The 12,563-nt window shown below is 42.8% G+C and overlaps 1 protein-coding gene across 11 annotated transcripts in view; it reads left to right on the top strand.

The window, feature by feature from the left end:
* Window positions 1-12,563, top strand: part of APP (amyloid beta precursor protein) — a 190,244-nt gene that overhangs the window by 117,588 nt on the left and 60,093 nt on the right. For all 11 annotated transcript variants that reach the window (XM_075728035.1, XM_075728033.1, XM_075728027.1 and 8 more), the window contains 2 exons: window positions 8,513-8,587; window positions 9,702-9,860. In XM_075728035.1, the coding sequence (XP_075584150.1) occupies window positions 8,513-8,587; window positions 9,702-9,860 (234 nt within the window). The remainder of the gene's footprint in view (window positions 1-8,512; window positions 8,588-9,701; window positions 9,861-12,563) is intronic.

Here is a 12,563-nt window from a genome sequence, read left to right as displayed (position 1 = left end):
CCCTGGGGTAACGTAACCTTAGAATCATAGAATCACAGAATCGTTTAGGTTGGAAAAGACCTTTCAGATCATCCAGTCCAACCATTAACCTAACACTACCATGTCCACCACTAAACCAATTAAACCAACAGCGTACTTTGAATGCATACGGATTTCAAAAACCACAAATCATTGTTAACATGTCTTACCCAGGTGAGCTCTTTCTTCAAAGGCTACTTTAGTTACATACCAATGTTCACTTTTTTGAGCTATTAAGGCTGGAAGACTAAGCTAATACGAGTACAGGCAGTAAGAGCGGCAAGACTGGATTTAGCTTGCGTATGTTCATCTAATGGTCTTGAGCCTCAAGGTAACATGAAATGCATCTAAAGCCGAGGAAAAGAGGAAAAATTAGTGCTCTTGAACTGAACCAAAATCCAACTGAATCAACCCTTTTTTTATTTTAACCAAAAAGATTTGTGTAGCCTGAAACTGTACACTGTTTTTAATCCTATTGAACGCTAAGAGATGAGCTCTCCACTCTCTCGGAGATATGGTTTATAATAGCAATGCCAATAAAAAATTGTCACAGTTCTGCTCTGATAACAACAAAGAAAAAATATAAGAGGTTTAAAGGAAAGCCTGTGGTGCGTGGTTTTTTAGGATGGAACAACCACAAAAATGAACATAGTGTAATTCAGATCCACTGCATATATGTGTGTAGCTATTTTACTATAATTTTTCATGGTAACTTTGTTCCCCTGTTGCATTTTCAGTGTTTCTGCGTATTACTGACACATTAACCTTTAGCTCTGTGCTAAAATGTTTGAGTAGGCCTGAAATTAAGCTCTTAGAATAAGTCCCTGTCTGCTGGCACTGTAGCTATGCCAGGCACTTTTCTAATAAATAGAGCAGGGCATCTTACCTGAAGCAGTCACCGGAGCGGTGCAAACCATTTGCCAGGAATCTGACACTCAATAGATAGGAAGAGATGTGCTCCTCATCTGCCTCCGCTTGGGAAGCGTTGTAGCACAAACAAGCTATCTCCTTCTTAAATAGAGACAGTAGTCCCAATTTAATGCTTCTTAAAGTGTTACCATTGCCTTTCCTCTGGAAGATTAAACAGCTTCAGTAAAACAACCGGTGGCCGAGGCGCGAGGGTTGCTGAGGGTGGGTGCGTGCGGTGCCCGGCTCGGGGCCGGTCTGGAGCTGTGGGGCGAGTCGGGAGGGAGGTGAGCAAATGGCTCATGAGGCACCTGCGTGCTGTGCGCCCGCCGAGGCAGCGGCTCGTCCCAGTCCTCTTCCTAACAAACTTGTGTGTGCCTGTAGTACTCGGTTTGGGAAGGACGGGCTGCGAATCAGGAGGATAAAAAAAGGTTGTGCATGCAGCCTGGCCGGCGTAGGAGAGAGATCCTGCCCCAGCTAGGCACGCGGAGGGTTGGCAGGTAATGCAGTCGTCGCCCTGTTATTACCTCCCCGTGAAATAGCCTTGTTTTTAAAAAAAAACACTGTAGGGGCGGGTGTCGTGAAAGCGAAGGGCGGTCAGCGTGAAAGGCAGGTGTCCCTGGAACAGTTCTCAGATTCTCACCGCGGTTTCAGGTTTGTCTCCAAAATCTAAATATGTAAAAGTTAAGCTGTGTATTTAAGGGCAGTATTTGGGTGAACTGCGTATTTTCTATTTTCTACAAAGCTGATGGTTTGCGGAAAAGAGCTAATCGAATGCACAGGCATGCAGAAAACGTCATGCAGAGAGACCGTACAGCATTGGTGCTTGATGCCAATAAAGTTAACTGGGAAAAGCACTGAACTGTAGCACCAGAAAACTTCTGGGTAAACGCGCTGCACGTTTTACCATGCGCATTTGGGGCAACCTCATAAATGAAGGCTGTGGTTCAAGGGTTTGACTGAAGATCACGCTGGTGCTGTGCGTGCTCTGCCCTCGTTAGCACATTCCCAGCCATCCTTTCTGTCAGCGCTAATGAGCGTACAGCTGCCGGGTGAGGCAGGTCAGCTCCCTCATCTCACTGCAATGTCACTCTTCAAAAAAAAAAATGTAAAATAACCAACTCTGGCCAGTTCAGCAAGCCAAATCAGACCTGAGAAACAGGAGCACAATAGGTACATCAAGAAAGAAAGATCTTTGATCTTTAATTTGCTTAAGCTGCTTATGAAATCACAGCTTAAAGTATGTATGTCTTGAAGTACATAAAACCCCTGCAGAGCTTTGAAGAAGAGATGTAAGTTTTTAAAAATTAGTTTTCCCTTCCATGAATAATGTTTTATACAGTATTGAGCTATCCTCTCCCAGTTAATGTTTCAAATGTTTAAAAAATGTAAGATCTTATGGATAAGTAGAAAAGCCGGCTAGTTTACCTTTCTGTGTTTCCTCGTGTGAACTGTGATATGTCTGTGTCTTGTACCACTGGTCTCCTTTTCTGGCAATTTATTTAAAAATTGGTTTTTACATTTTCTTTAAAATCAGGTATGTTCTTAATACATATTTAACTAAGAATTAATTTGAAACTGTTAACTTGTTATGTTAAAAACAATGCTGAATAAATTAACTCAGTAAGCTTTTGCTGTCAGTGACTCTCTTACTAGGGGAGTCTGTGCTCTTTAGTACAATGACCTGATGCACCTCTGGTTCAGACTGTTTTAATCCCTTCTGCTCTTAAGTGTCTGTCCCTTTAGACTACAGGCCATGAAAGTTTTTCTGCCTTTACATCTTGCACGGCACCTGGAGCAACAAGGCTTATAAACTTTCCTAGGCACTACTGTTAAGAGAATTACATTGGCATACAATTTTAAGCTTTTCCCAAGAATTATTAATGCAACTCCAAAAAACAATAAAGCTACATTCCCATGCAAGCAGGATAGCTATTCAGCGATGCACATGTAACCTTTAAATGTTTGCTATTCTCTGACATATAACAGGGAGAGATTATGCTAACTGATTGCAGGATATTGTGGTTCTTGTTTCCTGTTTTGGTACAATTCCCCTTTTCCTCATTCTCTTTCCAGTTCATTAACTCCTGTACAGCTCCCTCATGTAAATAGCTGCTGCTAAATAGCCTGGTGAAACCAGATATTGAACCTTACTTGAGGGAGCAATATATTTATACATTTCTCTCCTCAAACATCTTGTGACACCCTTGTGTCTTAAATTTACTCTTCCTCTGGCTGTTTACAATATTTTAGGATTCATAGCATGTACAGTACTTATGATAGGACCTTAATGATACCTTGTCTCCTAGAATAGTCTTGCTTCTTGGAAGTTCATTTCCGAAGCAAGCATCTCAAAATACTGCAGTCCTCAACCAGTCTGAACAGGGCTGGTGTTATGTTCAAGATTTTTTTGGGGATCATTGCATGCCACTAGTTCCAACATCCTGGAGAGGTCTTCAGCTGATTTTTAGTGTCAGTGGCACTACAAATGGTTTGGCTTAAAGATCATCTAGTTCCACCCCACCTGTCATGGGCAGGGATACCTTCCACTAGATCAGGTTGCTCAGACCCCCGTCCAACCTGGCCTTGAATGTTTCCAGGGATGGGGCATCTACCACCTTTTTGGGCAACCTGTTCCAGTGTTTCACCACCCACGTTGTAAAAAATTTCTTCCTTATATCTAGTCTGAATCTACCCTCTTCTAGTTTTAAAACCATTACCCCTTGTCTTATCGCAACAGGCCCTGCTAAAAAGTTTGTCCCCATCTTTCTTACAAGCCCCCTTTAAGTACTGAAAGGCCACAGTAGGGTCTCCCCACAGCCTTCTCTTCTCCAGGCTGAACAACCCCAACTCTCTCAGCCTTTCTTCATAGATGATGCTTCATAGGTGCTCCATCCTCGGATCATTTTTGTGGTCTGCCTCTGGACCCGCTCCAACAGGTGCATGTCCTTCTTGTGCTGAGGGCCCCAGAGCTGGACGCAGTGCTCCAGGTGGGGTCTCACCAGAGCAGAGCAGAGGGGCAGAATCACCTCCCTCGACCTGCTGGCCACGCTTCTTTTGATGCAGCCCAGGATACGGTTGGCTTTCTGGGCAGCAAGCACACATTGCCAGCTCATGTCCAGCTTTCCATCCATCAGTGCTCCCAGGTCCTTCTCTGCAGGGCTGCTCTCAATCCACTCACTGCCCAGGCTGTATCAATGTTTGCGATTGCCCCAACTCAGGTGCAGGACCTTGCACTTGGCCTTGTTGAACTTTGTGATGTTCACACAGGCCCACCTCTCAAGCCTGTCAAGGTCCCTCTGGATGGCATCCCTTCCCTCTAGAGTATCAACTGCACCACTCAGCTTGGTGTCATCCGCAGACTTGCTGAGGGTGCACTCAATCCCACTGTCCATGTCCCCAACAAAGATGTTAAATAATACTGGTCCCTATATTCCCTAGATCCCACCATCTCTGTCATTGTGTGTGGGAGGTCTCTTTCCTTCCTTAAAACTGTCAGCTTAGTAGGAGTACCCCCCTCAGTTACACTCAGGGCTCTTTGGAGAGGTTTAATGATGTTATTACCAGAAAAAGGGTTGAGACTTAAGTGTGGAACAAAAGCCCTTGACAAATGTAGGAACCTTATTGGCATGACTTTGACCTTCTAACTAAGCAAACCTTTAGGCAAGCACCTCTGATGGTCTGACTGCTGTAACCCAAAAGTCTGTTACAAATTCTTCTCTTGCAGGTATGCTTTTGTGCCCCAGTGTAAAAAATGGGAGTAAATGCTGCTGTTTTCAATATAATGAGATTTTCTTAATAGTGAATGACACTTCCCATACTTCCTTTTTCCCTCTTGCTGTCCCCTACAGTCCAATTTCAAAAGGAGTCTGCCAGGCACTAAGTCCTGAGTTCTGAAGAAGTTTGAACTTTGAAATGGCTCGCTTCTTAAATCTCAACCAGAAGTTGTTATTTTCCCTTCGCAAAGCTGACAAGGCTTGAAGAGGCATAAATCTGTGTGGCTTTGATAGGTCTGTGCTGTCAATGAAGAAGAATAGGTTTATAAGTGTATAGAGGCCAAGTTCAGCCTTTTTCTGCACATGCGTATCTGGGGAATTTTTTTTCTCATTCTTGCTCTTTGGTTTCCTACAGAGTGCTACAGCATATTTTTTAGTCACTTATAATTCTCTAAAGCGATGACCTTTGGTGATAGCAGAAGTTTTCTCTGGGTGGTAGCATGACTGCCCATAGAGAGCTGTAGGGCAGCTGTATCTTCAGTTCGTTAGCATACACACAGAGATGCTTTCAACCATTGAAGTCTTCTCCGTTGCAAAAATCAGCACTCAGAGCACAGTTTCTGAATCTTTACATTGAATATTGTTTCTGCAAACAGCCATGTCATTCTGTATTTTTTCACAAGCCATTCACTCTCGTTGCACCAGAGCTGAACTCTGAAGCCTGTAATTTACATCCCTCCCAACTAGCTGTGTAGGCTGTCAGTTTATCATCCTGCCTTCCGTGCCTTAAAAGGTTTAGAGAAATAAAACAGGCAGAGAGACCTGGTCTAGCCAAAGGTCTCCTTATCACATTACCCACAATACTTGTTTTCATCATACGGATTAGGAGAGGGTTAGTTTGGGTGATAAAGATGGCAAGGGAGCAGTTGTTCTGAAAACCTATCAACTGCTCATTCAGAGTGAAAAAGAGTATTAAGCAGATGTCAGAGATGTGATTTGAAGACATAAAAGGAGAGGAGGGAGAAGAAAATCATAAAGTTGCTAACCTAGGCCAGTGCTCAAGCTTGAGCACATCATTGTAGTTTATGACTTGAATTAATGCCATAATTTCTGGGTCTTCTGTAAATTTCACATCCTGGCACCAGTGACGTTTCAGGTCTCTAGAAAGGTGCTGCCTGTATACATGAATTAAGTTTTCTCGGCCACCACAATCATATGACCTAAGCGTACAATTAAGAGATGAATACCTAATACGCACTTAATACACAGCAGCACTCTGAGCATTAGTAAGTTTTTTCCAGAACACATCACAGTGCTCTAAATTGTGTTGGTTCATGTCCTCTAGTCCTACTTTGTCAGAGAAGCGGTAAAATCTCCTGTGCCAAAGTACTGGGAAAGTAGCCCTTGGAAATGAATTTTCATATCTCCTTGTAAATTTTGGTTTCCTACCTCCCTAGAGCTTGGCTGCAATTTGCACATGAATGCGTATTTGTCTGATGAGAAGATAACGTGATTGAAGAGGTACTTTTAAGCTGCCAGTTTATGTAGGTTGTAGTACAATTCTTGGGACTTAAGTTTCAGCTTACAGTCCCCAGTAAAAGAGCAGAGTGAAGTTAAGGCTGTGATTTCTAAGTACTTGACTTCAGGTCTTTGTGCTTACAACTGCTGTCTAACCATGCCCCTGCTGAAGCCCAGAAGCAGATGAAACAATTTCCCACTTCAAAGTTTTCAGCATCACATTAGCTTCCCAAAATACGTCTCCACTCTCTTGGGCTGCTGTTGAGGCCAGAATCTCTTACAGATAAATAATTTCACTGATAGTGAGTTGATCTGTTTTTACTATGACTGATTTATCGCTGTCTTGAAATACATTCCCAGGCTTTGGGTCGAAAGGAAGATGAAAACTTGACAACAAAATCCCATATGTTGAGTCAGTCCTGAGTGCACGTGTCTGCATGCTGACTAATTGTAAGGCTCTACAACCCTATATAGGACTGAGAAGGGATTACAATTCAAGGACTGGGACTTGTAAAAGTCTCCTTTGAGCCCACATTTGGTTTTTTTTTAAAGGGTACAGGTTCAACCATATACCCTGAGGCACCACAAGTGCTCTCCGGCCTGTCCATCAAGGAGCCTGATTAGCAATGTCCAGCATGTGGGAAAACTGGGGAGCCTGAGACAGGAGCTGAGTGGTGGAGGCTCAGCTTGCAGACATGAGACATAGCAGGTCTAATTTGTCCTGCCTTTGGTATTGGTCGGTAAAATTTCAGTCATGCATGCGGACTCTGAGCTTTTCTAAAATCCCCTTTAGAAAGGATATGTTTGACTATTTCTATTAAATGGTATGAAGGTGTGTTTGTTGGTGAGAAAGGAAAGGAAGGAAATGCACATTTTGAGTAATTGCTTCTAGGTTTCATCTGTCTTCTGACATTGTGTTAATCCTGCAAATAAACAAGTCACTCATTTGTGTGCGCTGTACTCGGTGAGAGCAATTGTTCTTGCATAAAATGTGTTATCTGAGGAGATAGTTACACCTGCTGTCTAAGTGTGGAATGAGTAAAGCCCCTAAGTAAGACCATGAGAAGGTTTCAGATGTCATGCGCTGCAAGTTAAGAGTAACTCATTCCCTGACTACTGGAATACTGCCCTTTGTTATAGGAGGAGGTGGCCTCTCATGTTGCTGAAAGGAATGGTTCTGAAAGTTCTCCTACGTCATTTTTCTGTCAGTGTTGTATTTGAGATATAAATATATTCAGTTGTTGAAATGTTGGGCACCTACTTCTGGACAGACTAGCACAAGGCCAATGGCATCCTGGCTTGTATCAGAAATAGCGTGGCCACCAGGACTAAGGAAGTGCTCATCCCCCTGTGCTTGGCACTGGTGAGGCCGCACCTGGAATACTGTGTCCAGTTTTGGGCCCCTCAATACAAGAAAGACATTGAGGTGCTGGAGCGTGTTCAGAGAAGGGCGACGAAGCTGGTGAAGGGTCTGGAGCACAGGCCTTATGAGGAGCGGCTGAGGGAACTGGGGTTGTTTAGTCTGGAGAAGAGGAGGCTGAGGGGAGACCTTATGGCTCTCTACAACTGCCTGAAAGGAGGTTGTAGTGAGGTGGGTGTCGGTCTCTTCTCCCACGTAGTTAGCGATAGGACAAGAGGAAATGGGCTCAAGCTGCGTCAGGGGAGCTTTAGAGTGGATGTTAGGAAATATTTCTTCACAGAAAGGGTAGTCAAGCACTGGAACAGGCTGCCCAGAGAGGTGGTGGAGTCACCATCCCTGGAGGTATTTAAAAGACATGGCTCTTAGGGACGTGGCTTAGTGGTGGACTTGGCAGTGCTAGGTTAACAGTTGGACTTGATGATCTTAAAGGTCTTTTCCAACCTAAATGATTCTGTGATTCTCTGATTCTATAATTCTTGATCTGTCCTACTCAAAGGCCAGCGATATAGTCCAAATAAATCTAAAAATTTTTGTGGTACCAAAAAAAGTGTCAATTATAATGAGTTGAAATTCAGTCATTTTGACCAAGGATGTACAATAGATGGAAGCAGTTTCCTTTCTGTCTGAGGTGAAAATGGGTTGGTGTGTTCACCTATAGACACCTCCACTTCCCTCACTTGAGGGCTGGTTAACAGCTGTGTTGCTTCACAGCAGAGTTGTGAGAGCTTTGCACAATGTTCAGACACAGAAGTACTGTCTTTGTTTAATAATAGGAACCTACCTTTGTTAAATGTTGTAACCACTTTTTTAATAGAGATAAAAGGAGGAAAGCAATATAAAAAGATGACTGTCAAAGCTGCAGTGCTTGGCTCTTGCTAAGTCCTGAGACAAGAGAGGAAAATATGAAAGTCACGCTCCTTGTTTTGTTCGTTAGGTCATGAGAGAGTGGGAAGAGGCAGAACGCCAAGCAAAGAACTTGCCAAAGGCCGACAAGAAAGCTGTTATCCAGGTAGAGTAAAATGCAACCACAACCTTACCCAGTGGGGATGCAGTTAAAATACAAGGGGTGCTGGGTGCGATACAATTTTAAAACCTACTTCTATGGGGATTTAATGTTATTCTCTGCTCTTGCTGTTGCTATTTTTGTTTTCAGCTGTTATAGGCTGCTGGGTGTCTCTGTGCTTTGCAGCCAGTCCCTGGAACAGCAGTGCAGGCCATTGCTCGTGACTGTGTAGAGGGGTAGAATTTCACTTGAATTTAGATTTGCCTTCACTGAGAACTGAAAACTCAGTTCCCGCAGGCCCTTTTCAAAATTTAGGCCATGATAAACTAATATAAGCTGCAGGACCTAAGCTCAAAGCAGAGATGGAAGATGTGATTTAAGGAAGGAAGTGCCATCGGTTTTATCTGAAAAAACCCTCAGCCAGAAATTATTTTATCCAAAATTATACTATAATTCAAAAATTCTGACAAGCCAGACACTCCTTGAATCCCACTGTGGCTATGTCAGGTATTATTCAGTACTGCTAGAATGATTTCCATGCAAAACTATAAAAAAGTAACGTTCAGAACCAGATTACATCGCACATAACATCCCATAGCTTTGCTCTCTGTGCATTTTACCCAGTCAATCTTTTCCTTTATTGGAATAAGTTTGGGCTCAATTTTTCTTCCTGGTGGCCAGTTTATAAGAAATTATAGTGACTCTGTTCAAGTTGGAATTTCCCTCCCGCCATGTAGATTTGCTCTTGCAGTCATGTTGATACATGAAAAGCCCTCGTGATGGCAGGGAGCATATGCTTGCCAAACTCCACCCTCTTTGAGGCACAATTCTCTAGCACTGAACCACTGTCATGGGGGGCAAATGAAGGATTCACGGGTGGTTGTGCTGAACATGTCAGGAATATTTGATTAGATTAATAAAATATGGCCAGGTCTTCAGGAATACAAGGCATCAGCAGTTCCCACTGAAATCAGTAAAAGGTGTGTTCGGTGTAGAGTTCCTGGGAGCCAAGCTAGGCTGACATGGGGAAAGATTTTGGTAATTTGCAGACAGAGGTGTTCGCGTCCACTGGTCTCTGCTGATGCTTCACTGTTCCTGTTGTGCTGGGTGTTTTCTTCAGCATTTCCAGGAGAAAGTGGAATCACTGGAACAAGAAGCAGCGAATGAAAGACAACAGCTGGTGGAGACTCATATGGCACGGGTGGAAGCCATGCTGAATGACCGTCGCCGCATTGCTCTGGAGAACTATATCACAGCCCTGCAGACTGTCCCACCCCGGGTAAGTGCAGTACCACAAGCTCTGTCAGATGTGTCAATATCACTGTAGTTGTCCTGGGGAAAAAGAAGGTGTGCCCAGGTGCAGTCCAGCTATGGAGCAGTGAGCGTGTGTTCCCCATGCAAGAGCTACTACAGCAGTCAGCTGGTTTGAAAGTTAAAAATTTAGACTTTGTGTGTACATAAATGTAGGCACAAGCACACACACCCCCATACATACCTGTAGATACATACATACATACATAAAGATACTTAAGCAAATAACATGGAAGTAATTTGGTTGTCAGAAATTGTGGCCGTGCAGAAGGATGATGAAGCATCCCTCCAAGTGATGCACAGTAGGATACTTTATCATGTCAAGATGGAACTTAAGGATGAGGGTGGTTGTGATCTTCTGTTTTGTTTGTTGAACTGTTGATGTTTGGTGAAGGATCTTGTGAGGATTGTTGGATGGCGTGAAGATAGCACACTAACAATTCAAAGTTGTACGTGTTGAATGTGATGGCTATTGGTGGATGTAAACACTAAGTTCAGAATGTGGTTTGAATGGAATTTTTAATGAGTCCATATCTGTGATATTTGTAGTCAATACCAAAATAACTGGTCTGTGACCTCCAGAAGAAGAGAATCTGCACGAACACTGTGGGAAAACAGTCAAATGTTTTATATACCTCTTGCCTCTTGAACAATTCCTAGATGGAAAAAACATTATGTTACTGAAAGACTTTTGGGTCAGCAGTGTAAGATATAGCCATTAGGTCCTGAATTTGGCCTCACAGGGATTTACATCAATACAGCTAACCTGGTAAAATTACATGTTTTAAGTGAATTTCCTTCTGCAGAGAAGCCTGCATATTCACTGAGCATGGAAAAGTGATCATTGTCTTAGTTCTTTATCATCATCAAACTATTCTCCACCCCATGGTGCAAAACTCTCTTACTTCTGTGTGCCAAGTAAAAGAAAAATCTTCTACTTAGATAAAAGTGTCATGGGGAGACTTCAGAGCAGTTGTATGAAGCGTTAATCTGTATTTTGCAACATAGTAATTTGTGGAAAATTAAGCTAGTCTGTATTAAATTGGTAGAGGACGTTTGGTTTGAGTGTGAGATGCAAACCTCTGACTGTTGTGAGGGTAGTGAAGGGCTTGGACTCGAGTGTCTCATTAGCAGACAAGTTAGCGAGTTACAGGCTGGGATGCAGCTTCCTTTAGGAAACTGGAGTCTGCAGCTCAGAACTGAGAGTGAGATGAGGTGAGTGCATAAACTGGCTGCAGGTTGTCTTTGCTCTCTTGCGGTGTGGTTTTGGGTGTTCACCTAAGATATGATTTCACATTTCACTTTAGCCAGTCAGCTGTTGCTGTAAAGTTAAGCCTTGTGCTAATGTAATCATGTCTGAAAAGCAGCCCCAAAAAAATGGTTTGATTTCAAGTTGTGCATGGATCGGGCTGAAAGCTTGGTTCTACGGGTACCTGAGGTTGTGGAAAGTGAGGGTGGGGACCTCACATTAACAGCAGAATGGTCTCTAGAGCTGCCAAAATGTGCAACTTCACTCCTATCACAAGGGAACTTGACTTTCCATGTTTGTGGAACACAAATGACATCTCCACTGCAAAAAAAAAAATTGAACTTCAGCTGCAGAATACTAAGGGGCAAAAATGTTAACACTGACTTTGGGACCAGCAGAACCTGCATTTTGTGCTTGGGTTGCTTGTAGTCAGCTATCAGGACATTTAAATTAATAATACATTTATTGTTTCAGTGGGAGAGCATCAGGGAAAGGCTGTGTCAATGAACACTGTTTGATACGTGACTCCAGTAGGAGTTAAGTTTTGAAGGTACTGGTAAAAGACTGAGGTGCATCCTATACCGTGTCCCTACAAAAGCTGATCATTCTGAAAGGAGTAGGCAAAAAACATGGAGATAACATCAGCTCAAGGTGCTACCAAATGGGGACTCATCTCAAAACTAATGGGGGTGAACAATTTAAAAGCGAAGGTCTTTCAAGAGTTCCTTTGCTAGTCTTGTTGACAGTACTGTCCCTGCCTCAGCATTTTTTGGTTGTGTGCTCTGTAGTTACTGACAGTTCAGGCATATACCCCTGAACCGGTCAGATGTGTGCCAAAGCGCATGAAAAATCTGACCTTGAATTCAGCAGGAAGATTTGTCTGGTTTTATTGTGGGGCAGGGGGTGAAACCTGAGGGGTGATTGATGGTAGCTGAATAGCCTAAGGAATGAATCCGGTCCGCTAACTGCTTTGCAGGATATGGAGACAGAAATCTGAATAAACTGTGAATCCAAACTTTGGCTGTCTAGTCAAAGAGAAAATGGGATTAATGGAAAATTCAATTCTGATACCCTAGCTGTATTTTTCTCTGACAGTTCCCTGGTAATCTAAAAGTACATTTGATGCAATTGTATCATCTTTGGGAGAGTAAGTCATAACCTTACTGGTGACTTGTTATGTAATCTCACAAAAGGGAGGTTTTTCTGGAGTTCTGCAAAAATATTTTTAAGAACCCCTTTCCACAGCCTGCTTCAAATTAGTATGTTTGCTACAAAAGCAGATTCTGAATATTTAAAGTGACAGAGTCTCTTTCTCTAAAGTTGTAAGGACAGAATTTGGGTTTAAATTGAAAAATAAATTAGGCTTTTTTATTGAAATGTATATCTTCTGTAAACAGCTAGGAGGGTTACCATAAGTCTGAT

This window comes from Pelecanus crispus, chromosome 1, assembly GCF_030463565.1.
Source record: "Pelecanus crispus isolate bPelCri1 chromosome 1, bPelCri1.pri, whole genome shotgun sequence".
NCBI classification, from domain to species: Eukaryota; Metazoa; Chordata; class Aves; order Pelecaniformes; family Pelecanidae; genus Pelecanus; species Pelecanus crispus.
Note: the sequence above shows the minus strand (reverse complement) of the source record. Positions and strands in the feature narration are given on the sequence as shown.